Source organism: Musa acuminata, chromosome BXJ2-10 (assembly GCF_036884655.1).
Source record: "Musa acuminata AAA Group cultivar baxijiao chromosome BXJ2-10, Cavendish_Baxijiao_AAA, whole genome shotgun sequence".
NCBI lineage: Eukaryota > Viridiplantae > Streptophyta > Magnoliopsida > Zingiberales > Musaceae > Musa > Musa acuminata.
Window position 1 is genome coordinate 1,111,124 of NC_088347.1, and position 14,102 is coordinate 1,125,225.

At 40.5% G+C, this 14,102-nt stretch overlaps 1 protein-coding gene across 11 annotated transcripts; it reads right to left on the reverse strand.

Annotated features, from left to right (window-relative positions):
* Positions 1 to 383: 383 nt before the first annotated feature.
* LOC135585976 (exonuclease DPD1, chloroplastic/mitochondrial-like) lies at positions 384 to 8,080 on the reverse strand. Of its 11 annotated transcripts, none has more exons than XM_065130637.1 (7): positions 7,734 to 8,080; positions 7,450 to 7,601; positions 5,590 to 5,673; positions 5,272 to 5,424; positions 4,518 to 5,060; positions 3,373 to 3,578; positions 384 to 838 (listed from the first exon to the last, which is right to left on the reverse strand). In XM_065130637.1, exons 5-7 carry the CDS (start codon positions 5,057 to 5,059, stop codon positions 630 to 632), a joined length of 957 nt encoding a protein of 318 aa, XP_064986709.1. In that variant the 5' UTR covers position 5,060; positions 5,272 to 5,424; positions 5,590 to 5,673; positions 7,450 to 7,601; positions 7,734 to 8,080; the 3' UTR covers positions 384 to 629. The 11 variants fall into 11 exon arrangements, with proteins under 11 accessions (XP_064986709.1, XP_064986704.1, XP_064986703.1 ...); XM_065130632.1 differs by having other exon boundaries at positions 4,518 to 5,130; positions 7,461 to 7,601; positions 7,734 to 8,079; XM_065130631.1 differs by having other exon boundaries at positions 4,518 to 5,130; positions 7,734 to 8,079.
* Positions 8,081 to 14,102: the final 6,022 nt, after the last annotated feature.

Genomic DNA, 14,102 nt, shown 5'->3' on the forward strand with positions numbered 1-14,102 from the left:
AACGGGATGGTGGATATAGAGTTTTGTAACTAATCTTTTGTTGCATAAGTGTGTAAAATATCTAAAAAATTATATTGAAAAATAGTATACAATATGCATGGTAGATCATTGAAAAGAGGTTCATTGACAGTAAGTATAGTTTTCTCCACGTACAAGTTAGTTCGTACCAGAAATGGATAAAATAAGGGTTAATAAAAAGGGTTTACTTCTTTGACATGTTTCTGTCACGAGTTCGTCTTTACGTGCAAAACGAGGGAAAGAAAATAAGACTAAATTAATTCATCCTTTGGTCAAACCAAAGGGCAAAAAACCAGCTGACTTGCCAATTTTATCAATACTTATTGAAATTCCTTTCAACAAGAAAATTGAGCACACAAATAATATCGAGTAAAAATAATTTAGGATTAACATTCTCACAATATTTTTAGCATTTAAGACAACTAGAATTCTCATTCAATCATGGAGGTATACTAAATGAAATGATAAATAAATTCATTACCATAATGGTAACGAGGAAAATTACCAGAAACCACCTATTGAATGGTGACAGATACAACAATGATTCCAGAGTTAAGGTTAATAACTAACGCATGTTTTTTAGTTTTGCTTTTGAGTTGGACACCTCCATCTTATTTCTCAAGAGGAAGTTTCACAAAGTCCGAAGCCCGGAAAGCTCTATCCATGAGCTCAGGAATAGACAGTTTTAGATCGAAAGTAATTTTCTGGAGCACGTAGCAGAGTGTCGTGACATCCTGCATTGCTCTGTGTGCTGGTCCAACCAAAGGAATTTGGTAGTGCTCACGTAGTGCCTTTAATGAGGAGGAAGTAAGCTTTGTTCCTGCAAAATTAAAGAAGAAACAAAACAGATTCAATTAAATCACATAAGTTACTGATTAACCTTGACATATATTTGGCTATTTCCCGATTCCCCATCAAGTATTTAGATCTTGATATGATATTGATTTCAAATTTTCAATGACCTATTATCTCAGTATGATATGGATATATCAGATTACCAATTCATACCGCCTGATATCAACAAAAAAAATATAGTAAACACTTACTGACCAACACCATCCTATATGGTCCTGAATGATCCTTGGTTTGTAGCAGTCCAATTAGTATTTGATTCCTTGTTTCCCATAACCAGTAAAAGATACTGAAGTACAGTAGAAGCACAAACATCACTGGTGTTTATATAGAGCTAAGAGTTGCACGTGATTTATTGAGAGTGTTCCAAATTCAACTAATCCTAAACTAGTGCTAGGCTCAAATTTGGCAAAATCAGGTCAGATCTAGGGGTGTCAACAGGTCACTTCAGGTTAACTTAAGTATACCATGCCTTAACCTGATCTATCAATCATATGTCAAAGAGCAAACTAGAACTCAGTTCAGTCAATGTGAATCACATAAAGGATAACATGATTAACCCATTCTTAACAAGATTTGAAATACTTGCATACCTAAACTTGACACAGACAATAATCAATCCAGTAAGACCTATTTATAATAATAACATTCACAAACTTATCTAAAAATGGCATGTTTAACACATATAACAAGACAATCAATTGGTTGATTCAGGTCAGTTGTGCCAATTCCTAAATTTTTTTACCACTTGGGCTTATTGTGTCTAATCTGTTTGTGACCCTAACCCATATAAGCCTAAAAGATACCCGCTAGTCGTGTTGGGTTCTTATAGATTTGAAGTCAAGTATTGATGTCCCTGGTCAAATCAAAAGCATCCTGAATGAGTTTAACCTAGCAAGATTTCCTGAATTACCACATGATAGGGTCATATCCACAAGGGTGATTAAGGATGAATAACAGAATCAAGATCGAGATGACATACTGCACTTGGAGTTATTTCTGAAATTCAAAATATTCATTACCGTCTCAATGGTCATGTTTTAATTTCCCAACTATTTTCTGTTCCTCTGTAGGCCTTACTCATGATTTACCAGCCAATTACATTCACAAAGCAAATCTGAACAAGATTTGATTGTATAAGGTTGTAGAACAGAACCTGCTGAATAAATTTTCACTCAGGGACTATTGCGTCTAACCTATTTATGATCCAAACCCATATAAGCCTAATCCAAACCTCCTGATTCTGTCTAACCCTGGTCAAATCCAAAGCATCCTAAATACGTTTAACCTATCAAGATTTCCTGAATAACTATGCGATAGAGGCATATCCACCAGGGGGATTAAAGGTGTAAGAGAATCAAGATCGAGATAACATATTGAACTTGAAGTTATTTCTGAAATTTGAAGTATCGTCTCAATTCTCATGGATTATCAGCCAATTACATTCACAAAGCAAATCTAACAAATTTTGACTGCACAAGACGGTAGAAACGGTAGAATAGAAATGCTATACAGATTATAAAAATGCAATATAGACTTTCAAGATAACCCTAAATTGACATATATCAAGATAAAAAAAAATTTAACCTAAAATAATACACTAAAATCCAAGAATTGCCAAAACTCTTTCTAGATTTTACAGTTATTGCAATCTGCATGACACTAACTAATCAAGAAACTCAATTGATAGTTATGGCTTGTGACCTACACCGCCATATGTTTCTAGTAACTTACTTGTAAAATGAAGAACTAAATGTGACCTAATTAAATAAGACAAAAACTATGGCATGTCTATTTAAGAGCTAATTGTTTTAATAATGACCACAACAATAGTTAGACATCGGAACATATTCTTGAAGCTATAGGTTCTAGGAGTTATCAAATAGAAGGGAGTATATTATTTCTGTTGAAATACTCTTTTATTCTGGTTAGTGTAATAAACCAAGGTTCACAATTTTGATCTGTACTTATATACCGAGTGTTGATCAGTACAATACGTACCGAGGCATACTGACGGTATGCCAAGGCGTACCGAATGGTACACCTAAAATAGCTGAAAACTCTAATACATATTGTATTAGTGTTTTCAGCTATTTTAGCTAAAATAGCTAAAAGGTCAGTAACGGTCGATTTCGACCGTTACCGCCTGGTATAGGTTGGTAATGGTTGAAATTGATCAGTAATGCTCGGTATAGGTCAGTAATAGTCAAAATTTTGACAGTACCACCCGATACAGCCCCATATCACCCGCTACGAGGGCAAAGATTTGGTACCACTCGGTAGCAGGCGGTCAGCATGCCGAGGGCAAAGATTTGGTACCACTCGGTAGCAGGCGGTCAGCATGCCGAGAGGCTCTTGGACCGGTACACCACCTATACCGAGCAGTACATATTGAAATTAAAAACCGTGCAATGTACATTGGCATTAAAATACAATCAACAAATTTTAAACTGGAAAGAGATTTACCATAGAAGAAATAAAATAGATAAAACAATGACCTACCATCTGGCTTCATCAATTGGCGTGCAAGAGGAAGAGTGTCAACAAACATCCAATCTGCTGGAATCTCCACCAAACAGCGCTGGAATTCTTTGATGATGAAAGGTACATCAAACTTACGTCCATTGTGAGCAACCCACAAAACCGGCCTTCCTGCCACTTGGCGGCTCCGAACATATTGAAGTAGGACAGGAAGCAACTCCCTAAATCTATGTTAACATAATGAAAGCAAGATACAGGAATTAAAAAATTTATTAAAGAAGCTCTTCAAAGCACCAGCATAGACATGAAATATCAAAAGTTCAGAAAAAGTTATATAAAGCAAATGTTTCTTCAAAAGCATTTTTCACATGTATTACACATGCTGGATATCAGCAGCCAATCATCTTTCAAAAAAACAATAACAGCAATGATTGCCCTCAAAATAAATGCAGTACCTTAGTTAATACAACAATTTTTGTTCCCATCACAACTTCCAATATGCTGTAACATAATATCACAAAGCAAAATTACAGTCTTATAGTAATTGCTTCATATTTCTATTGCAAGATACCATGATTTTATGTATCATGCCATCAATAAGGACCTCCTTGACTGATGAACGACAACAAAAAATTGCCTGTGATCAGATAACTAAACTAAAATCCAAAGGAAAGTGCAATACCCACTACATAATGCATATTTCAAAAAGAAAAATCAAACAGAGCCTTAACATACAATATGAAGCCTTAAGATACAACATCACTTAAAACAAATATAAACTTTTCCAAATCATGCACATGGCTTACAACTATGAAGATCAAAACAAATATTCCAAACTGTTGAACAGTATTGTCTGCATACGCCTGATAAATTGTGCATGTGCATGCATATCTGATTTCATGTGACTGAAAATAATTGAGACAATATGATTACTAATTCTAGCACAATAAAAAAAAATGAAAGCAATTAATTAAAAAAATCATGTTGTTAAAAATTCTTTGTCTAGTTAATAACACTCAACAGCAACATTAATTTTTAACTTGCTAGATAAAAGCAGCTTCCAGAGGTCCACATTTGAGAATTCTGTAAATTGATTTGTTTGCTCCAACATAAATACTGGCAAGAAGATAAGCAAATCTGAATCCTTCAAGATTAGAGATACATACGTTGGGACATCACGCCTGTTGACCATAGATGTGTCAATTCCATGAACAAATGCATTCAGTACATCTTTTTCAGGATTTACAAGGGTTTGGAATGTACTGTTCTTGCCACCAATAAGATCACGAAGTGCAAACTCAATAATCCTTTCATTTTGATGACTGAACCCAGTGGTTTCAATATAAAAAACGAGGATAGTTGCAGGACGGTCAACAGATTTCTTGAGAGTACTTTCTTGGATATTGTAACACTGAACAGCTTTAAGTTCATGAATTTCTTGCTGATGGGTATTCAAATTTGTTGTTGACGCAATTGTCACTTTCTCAAGTCTCCAGTCATGGCAGCCACATGATGCAATAAAACTCTGTGGCTCCTGTCTCAGTTCTTCTACTACATTTGTCAACTGTCGTAGTGGGCATCTCCTAGCATCAAATGATTTGTCAGGGACACATTTAGTACTTAACCTGAGAAACTTGATGGTTGAATTGCTTCCAAGACTGCTCCACAATTGATGAAAATTTCCTGACCAGATAGAAGCTAAGGACATTCTGCAAGGGGTGTCAATTCAGCATCAAGGATCTCCCAATGGAAAAAAGGTCATATGCAAATCATGAACATCTGAAATTTTGTAGATCAATGAGCATCAGTACACAATTACAAGATAGCACAGATATATGCTTTTAAATCCTGAATACAAACACAAGTAGATCAAATCAGCATGAGACTTATAAAACATATGTGACCCATTTAGTACTAAACCTGAAACTTGATAGTTGAATTGCCTCTGAGACTGCTCCACAATTGATGAAAATTTCCTGACCAGATAGCAGCTAAGGACACTCTGTAAGGGGTGTCAATTTGGCATCAAGGATCTCCCAATGGAAAAAAGGTCATATTGCAAATCATGAACATCTGGAATTTTGCAGATCAACAAGCATCAGTACACAATTACAAGATAGCACAGATATATGCTTTTGAATCCTGAATACAAACACAAGTAGATCAAAGCAACATGAGATTTATTTAAGCAAACATATTGTTTAGAACAAAACATATATGACCCATTCAGTACTAAACCTGAGAAACTTGATAGTTGAATTACTTCCGAGACTGCTCCACAATTGATGAAAATTTCCTGACCAGATAGCAGCTAAGGACACTCTGTAAGGGGTGTCAATTCAGCATCAAGGATCTCCCAATGGAAAAAAAGGTCATATGCAAATCATGAATATCAGGAATTTTGCAGATCAATGAGAATCAGTACACAATTACAAGATAGCACAGATAGATGCTTTTAAATCCTGAATACAAACACGAGTAGATCAAATCGACCTGATATTTATTTGGGCACACATATTGTGTAGAACAAAACATATGTGATATATTCTATTTAATTTCTATTCACAAAATAGTTCATTAACCTCTCAACCAAGGTTTGCAGTTTTGCATACTGGTATCGTACTCATCAGAGCTCAGACCAGCACGATATCGGTCCATGCCAATGTCGTACCAAGTGTCAGGAGGCTGTTACTTGACGAGTCTTGAAAAAAGCCTAAAAAGGCTTACAAAATAAAAAAGGAAACTACTTGGTTCAGAGCCTATACCGCTCTACACCAGGCAGTACGATCCTATATTGGGTGATACAGGGATTGTACCGCCCGGTAAAGGTCCAATATCGGATGTACCACACGGTTTACACAGGTCTGTGTACTGGTAAGCTGTCAGACTGGAAAATAGTGCTTGTAACATACCATTCCGGATTGTCACGGACAGTTTAAGGGGAAGGTGTTCAATGTAATGTCTATGGATGTCCTTGCCCTTTGGTTTTGTTCATGCATTAAACAGTCTACAAGGGGATAATAGGCTTAGCAGCTCCATTTTGGTTGGATTTTATGGCTTTTTCAGGTTTGTAAACACAGCATATTTGTGGTCGTTGCGCAAAGGTAAAACTGCCCAAAAACAAGGCCTCCAACCAGTCATTTTAGATGTTTTCCATGAGTAGATAGTGGCCAAAAATGGTAGCTATCTCAACCCCTTGGGGCTACCTAGGTGGCACATGACTAGATGGGCCTCTGGGGTAGTGTCTTGGGTTGGTTCGTCCCTTGGTTCCGTCATTGTGTCATATGGGCACTTGTTCATGCGGACTTTTGGGCACGGCAGACTGTCTTAGACCCTTTGTTATATGATCATTCAGAGCTTACGAAGTTCATCTTCATATTTTGCATTTTCTATCAAATGTTTGTTGAAATGTTTACTTGTTGGGTCCCGAGTTTAACACTTCTACTAACCCGTCTTCTCTTTTGTAAACTACAAGGTTATGAGGAAGCTGAGCCTTTACGACGGACAAATAAAAATATTGCACGACTTAGGCAAAACCAACTATGTCTATGATATGATGGCATTGCAAACCTTACTCCACTACTGAAAAACACATAAGGTCCGCTTCATAGTAGGAAAACTATATTTCTTTTATGTCCATGGTTTTGAACATCATCCAAGCACCAAAGTGTTAAAGGGCATCTTCAGATAAAGAGTCACTATCAATTCACAAAAAATATTAACTTAAGTCTCACCTAAATTAGAAACACAAATAGAGTCAGATCAACTTACTGATACTGCCGTAAATAATAAAGTCTAGCACCATGTATAAATCAATTATCCCTCATTGGACAATGAAATAAACTTTAATACAGATATTACAAGGAAATGGACTTGTTGACACAGTAAAAAAATTACTCTACTCGAAGTACAGTTATAGGGTGTATCCGCACAGCAATATTATAACAGGTTGCGTGGCAAAGTGACCAATAAAGCTTCTTTCACAGTATCACCACAATTGCTAGTGACGACAACCATAATCTTAGTTCACAGAAAGAAGAAAACAACAAATCCATCTTAGAAAAAGCAATGCCACTTCATGCTCGACGAAATGCTTACACGAGAATTACCGCACGAGTGGATCTATCCACGAAAACCGCTATATACATATGGTTACAGCTTATGTAGAACATTAAAAAACAAGCAACATGAGCACCCAATCAAGAACCACGAAGATCATAATCCAAACGACGACCTGCTTGACGATATTCCTAAAAGAAAACAGAAACGAGATATTACCAACAAACCCAATCGAATAAAATGAGGAATCACACGGGGCAAATCTAAGAGAAAGAGGCTACAAATTAGTAAGACGAGCGTGAGGAATGTGAAAGGAGGAGCACCTGAGATAGCTGCTTTGGTCTCTGGCAGGGGAAGAAGTGACAAGAATACAATCGGAACAGTGTCTGGGGAGGCTGAGGGTGGAGGGGGAGGAAGGAATAGAGAACGATGAAGACAATAGGGGATAGTGGTGATTATAAAAGGTTTGCTTGGGGTGCGGTAGGAGGTAACGATTAAGACAATAGGGGATTGTGACCTTCCAAGCTTTTCTCGGATTGAGACTGCTACTTTCGGCTTAGAACCACTTGACATGGCACGTGCCACCGGCTACGAGACCTGCGGCTAGAGGTGATCGGATTGGGAAAAGGTCGAAGAGGGAGGGACATGGTGATCCGCCGTCCGCGGAGGTGTAAATGGGTCGGAGGTGGTTTATCCCGAACTCGATCCAATTAGAACTCATGGTTCACATCCAACTAAAACTTTAGTTCTGCTCGGCCTCCAAAATCAAGCCCAAATTCAAAATCCTATTCTATGTCTGTTACGGCTCATCGTATTGTTGTGTCGAAGAAAAACTTAGCACGTTCATTATAGATTAAATCATTAGGATTTAATCATTAGTCATCGAAACTGAAAGTCTTAAATCATTGGGTGTTTTTTGTGCTGCAGCAACTGATGAGGATAATAATGGCGATAAGACTCGGGTTGACGTCAGCTGCCCCAGATGACGTCTCGGTTGACCTGACATCACCTGGTCAAACGGATCGAAACGTCGACCGAGGCACATTAAACATCCTGCTCAGGCTCGGTCCTTCACGCCATACCAACACCAGTGTCAGATGCTACCAGGAGTACAAGCTTGCCCCCTACAAGTGGGCACATCAGGAAACAGTAAGCTTCCCTATAAATACCCTTGCATTCTAAACAGAAAGAGGGAGAGGAGATAACTTAGCTAAAGAAACCCCCTTTACCATCCATTGACTTGATCGTCGGAGGGGTCGGGCTGAGCTCCCCGACCCGACCTTTGTGCAGGTGCGAAGCCGAAGGTCCCCAATGGACACGCAGGCGAGGAGTTCTTGCCCGGAAGAAACGACGACCCCGTCCCGATTGGACCACCGTAATCGGCCACCTCAATAGTCTCGAGGAACGTCCCAGGGAGATCCCCGTCATCCGGACCCGAACCAAGCCACGTCGATCCTGAGGCCATGGCTTAAGGTTGTTTACACTAACATTTTGGCGCTAGAAGGAGGGCCGGGATGTCGAGGGATCACCCAATTGGCTCGGACGAACCTGCGGTTGAGGGGTCACATCCGATTGGAGCTTCAAGGGAACATCCCCCGCACGGAGATCTTCGTGATGAACACCCAGCCACGACCTCAGAGCACTATTGGCGGGTATTCAACGACCCGGGCTGGTCGCCGCCCAAAGGTGCCCCAGCCGACCCGTCGCCCGTGTCGTCCGAAGCCTTTCTAGACCTCGCCCATCAAGTCCGAGCTCTGACAAGTATTGTGCAAACTGTTATCCCGCTCGTTTCTCATCCAGCACACCCGCTTGCGATTCAACCACTGCGGCAACAAGAGCCGCCCGCTCGGGCCCACACGCCACTTCCGGAGTTCCCTACTTCGCCTCGGGTCCGATCGGCCCCACTCGGGGATCGAGTGATGGAAAACCCGAGCGGCCGCCCGGAACTTGAGGCATTATCTTCCGATTCAACGGACTCCCTGCGAGCCCAGCTACGCTTTGTTAGTCAGCGGCTCGACGTAGTGGAGAAGGAGGTTCGCAGGTCAAAAGGAGAGCTCGGGGAGGATGCACACCAAGGGTCTCCATTCACACCGAGATACAGGATCAGATAGTCCCCTCGAACTTCCAACTCCCCTCCCTGGACGCTTACGACGACTCCACCGACCCAATAGACCATGTAGCTGCTTTCCGTGCCTAGATGGCACTGTATGGAACTTCTGATGCTTTGATGTGCAGGGCTTTTCCCACCACCCTGAGGGGGCCGGCCCACACATGGTACAGCGGCTTGAAGACCGGGACTATCACCTCCTTTGATCAGCTCGTCGAAGACTTCGAGCTTAATTTCTTAGCCTACTCCCAGCCAAAGCCGTCCGTTGCACTGCTCCTCGGACTCAACCAAAGGGAGGACAAGCCCCTCTCCCATTTTGTGAATTGTTAGGATCGAGAGCACTAAGAGGGGGGGGGGGGTGAATTAGTGTAGCGGAAATCTTACAGCGATTAAAAACCAAAAGCTGCGTTCGTTCAAAAACTGTTATGATGCAAAAGCAAATTCTCAGTTTGTATCTAAGTGCAGTTTGCGTCTAAGCGCAGATTGCGTCTAAGCGCAGTTTTGCGTCTAAGCGCAGTTTACGTCTAAACTCAGATTTACGTCTAAACGCTGTTTTACGTCTAAACGCAGATTTACGTCTAAACGCAGATTTACGTCTAAACGCAGACTTACGTCTAAACGCAGTTTTACGTCTAAACGCAGATTTACGTCTAAACTCAGATTTACGTCTTAAACTCAGATTTACGTCTAAACGCAGATTTACGTCTAAACGCAATTTTACGTCTAGACGCAGATTTACGTCTAAACTTTGAAACTTGTTTGTATACTCGCAGAAGGCAGTATGCAGTTGGAATCAAGACGTAAACGTGAACTGAGATCTGATGATTGAGCAAGGAAAGCCGATTTACGTCTGAATGCAGTTTTACGTCTAAATGCTGAAACTCGTTCGTAAAATCGTAGAGGAAAGTTTGCAGTTATCAATAGGATCAAAATGTAAGTATAAACTGCAAAGAAGCTCATTCGTAAAAGCACGGAAGACAGTTCTGCAGAATCAAATGTAAACGTAAACAGTAACGTATGAAAATACGAATTTACGTCTGAATGCAGATTCGGAAGAACAGCACTTAGAACTTGTTCGTGAAAGCGCAGAGAGCAGTAGTAATGAGGGAGGTTTGCAGTAATGATAAAGTGCTCGAAAATAAACGCAAACCAGAGATTTAGAGTGGTTCGGTCAGCCTTGACCTACTCCACTTTTGGCTTCCTCCACCGACGAGGTTGCCGACGTCAACTAGGTGCCTTCCTTCAATGGGCGAAGGCCAAACTGCCCTTTTACAATTTCTCTCCTTTTGACAGGCTCAGGAGACAACCTTTACAGACCTTTCTCTCCTCACTTTACAACTGAAAACTTGAAGAACAGAAGGAGGAGACTTAAAGGCTTTACAACACTTTTGAGCTCTTAGAATCACAGAAAAGATCAAGATTTCGGTGTAGGTCTGTATCTTTTCAGTGCTGAATGGGTGGGGTATTTATAGGCCCCAACCCAATTCAAAATTCGAGCTCAAAACGATCAAATCGATCAAATCCTAGAATTCTGGGATCAGGCGGTTGCACCTCTTGACTGGAGAGGTGGCACCGCCTGGTAGAGCTCGAAGACTGAGCTCAGGCGATTGCTTCTCTCTGCCAGAGCTCGAAGACTGAGCTCGATGGTTCCATCACCTGGCAGAGCTCGAAGACTGAGCTTGGTGGTTGCATCACCTGGCAGAGCTCGAAACTGAGCTCGGTGGTTGCATCACCTGGCAGAGCTCGAAACTGAGCTCAGGCTGATGCACCTCTCTGCCAGAGCTCGAAGACTGAGCTTGGTGATTGCATCACCTGGCAGAGCTCGAGACTGAGCTCAGGCTGATGCACCTCTCTGCCAGAGCTCGAAGACTGAGCTCGATGGTTGCATCGCCTGGCAGAGCTCGAAACTTGAGCTCTGGCGGTGCTACCTCTTGGCAGAGGAGGTTGCACCGCCCAGTCTAGCTCGAAGACTGAGCTCTGGGCGGTTGCACCTCTCGGCTGGGGCGGTTGCACCTCCCAGCCTCGCAACCCTAGCGGTTGCACCTCCTGGTTGGGGCGGTTGCACCTCCCAACCCCACAGCCCAGGCGGTTGCACCCCCTGGCTGGGGCGGTTGCACCTCCTGGTGCAATCAGGGTCCGAATGGTTCACTCCATTCGGCCCAATTTGAATCTTTTCAGGGGCCCAATTGCCCCAAGATTAAGCTAATGGGATCACCTCCCATTTTCATGCTTAATCATCATGCTAACTACGATTAACTCTAAGACAACTTCTGCAGCTTTGCTCCGATGCGTCAATCGCTTCTTCCGGCGAGTTTCCGGCCAACTTCCGTCGATCATCCGATAACCCTCGGTGATCCTTCTACGGACATCCGGCATACTCCTGGACTTTGCGACGATCCACTTGGCGAGTTCCGACGAGCTTCGCTTGGCAAGCTTCTGGACTTCTCGGATCTGTTCTCGCTGAACCTCCGACGACCGTCCGAACTTCCGTCGAACTCTCGAACTCCCAACGTGATCATGATCTTGACTCCGGCGCAACACCTGCTGCTTGTCTTACTCTCATCGTAGTTAATCCTGCACACTTATCTCAACACATAGATTAGATAACAAATGACAATTGACTTCATCATCAAAATCCGAGATTCAACAATCTCCCCCTTTTTGATGATGACAATCAATTGATAAAGGAGTTGTCCTTAACTCCCCCTATCTATATGCCATAGTTGAGATAAGTCAACCTTGAATTCAGGACTTAAGAATTCAAGTGACGTATTGATAAGTTAGATCAGTTAAACTTATCAATGCTCCCATCATGATGCCCATCATGATGTATCTCTTCAAGAACGATGTCAAGGCATGACATACATTATCAAGTTTGTATGATAGTGTTTGTAACTATTCATCATGTAATAATATAAAGCTACGAAGGACTTTTTACATGATGCACACATTTGAGATTTTCTAGCAAGTTTGCATTTTCTATAGAATATCAAATCAAGATATGATGCAAACTATAGCACATGTTCACATATCTCTTGGTGATGCAAGGATGGCATAACATTGTTTATAGCATCACTCAAGTATTTGCAACTATGACATAGACATGATTATGGCAGTTCAGCTATGACATAGTGTTTATCAATTCATATATTTCTCCCCCTTTGTCATCAACAAAAAGCATGATAGCATTATTAAGCATATAAAGGAAGTCATGACACATATAACTCTTTATTGTTTGTTGCTTGACGGAGGAAAGTCATTTTTCAAAGAGTTTTCATAAGAGTGTACAGGAACATCCCATTTTAGCATACAAACCGAAAAATGAACTTCTTACATGCATTTGGTTAAAAATATTTGTCACATAATTTGCAACATGTTATTTGATCAAGCGTTGTCAAGGCATGTAATAGTAATAACATCCGAAAAATAATTTTAACTAGTTTAAGTATTCGGACACATCAACATTCCTAATTCTCTTCTTATGTAATCAAATTGTTCTTCACATAGGGGTTTTGTGAAGATATCAGCCAGTTGATGTTTGGTATCAATAAACTCTATGGTTACATCATGATTAGTGACATGATCTCGTATAAAGTGATGTCTAATATCAATGTGTTTTGTTCTTGAGTGTTGTATAGGATTTTTAGTTAAGCATATTGCACTCGTGTTATCACATTTAATGGGAATATCTTTAAGATTCACTTTGTAATCTTCTAAAGTGTTTTTCATCCATACAACTTGTGCACAGCATGCACTTGCTGCAATGTATTCAGCTTCGGTTGTTGATAGGGCAACCGAGTTTTGTTTCTTAGATGACCAGGATACAAGGGCATGTCCTAAAAATTGACATGATCCTGATGTGCTTTTTCTGTCTAGTTTACAACCAGCGAAGTCCGCATCAGCATAAGCTGTTAATTCAAAATTTTCTGATTTTGGGTACCATAATCCTAGATTGGTAGTTCCATTAAGATATCTGAGTATTCTTTTGACTACTTTGAGATGAGATATCTTAGGGTCTGATTGAAATCTAGCACAAAGTCCTACACTGAACATGATGTCTGGTCTGGTGGCAGTGAGGTAAAGTAAACTTCCTATCATACCCCTATAGGTTTTTTGATCGAAGCTTTCTCCATTCTCATCAATTTCTAACTTAGTGGAGGTGCTCATAGGAGTGTCAATGGCTTTTGAATTATTCATTTTGAACTTCTTTAGCAAACTCACAGCATATTTGGTTTGACTAATAAAGATGCCATTGCTTAGTTGTTTGATTTGTAGGCCTAAGAAGAATGTTAACTCTCCCATTAGACTCATTTCGAATTCATGACTCATAGTTTTCGCAAAGGATTCACAAAGAGATTCATTTGTAGAACCAAAGATAATATCATCAACATAAATCTGAACAATGAGAAAATCATTTTCAAAATTCTTGATAAACAATGTAGTATCAACCTTGCCTTTTATGAAATTATTTTCAATGAGAAAAGAGCTAAGTCTCTCATACCAAGCCCTTGGGGCTTGTTTTAAACCATAGAGAGCTTTAGTTAATCTAAACACATGATTAGGGTAGCCATTATTTTCAAATCCA

What these genes read in the sequence shown, in the direction of transcription:
- LOC135585976 (XM_065130637.1), bottom strand. Translation starts at nt 5,059, where the DNA reads ATGTCCTTAGCTTCTATCTGGTCAGGAAATTTTCATCAATTGTGGAGC. An exon ending in AACAGGCGTGATGTCCCAAC is followed by an intron (nt 3,579 to 4,517) that starts GTATGTATCTCT and finishes ATGTTAACATAG; the next exon opens with ATTTAGGGAGTTGCTTCCTG. An exon ending in CCAATTGATGAAGCCAGATG is followed by an intron (nt 839 to 3,372) that starts GTAGGTCATTGT and finishes TTAATTTTGCAG; the next exon opens with GAACAAAGCTTACTTCCTCC.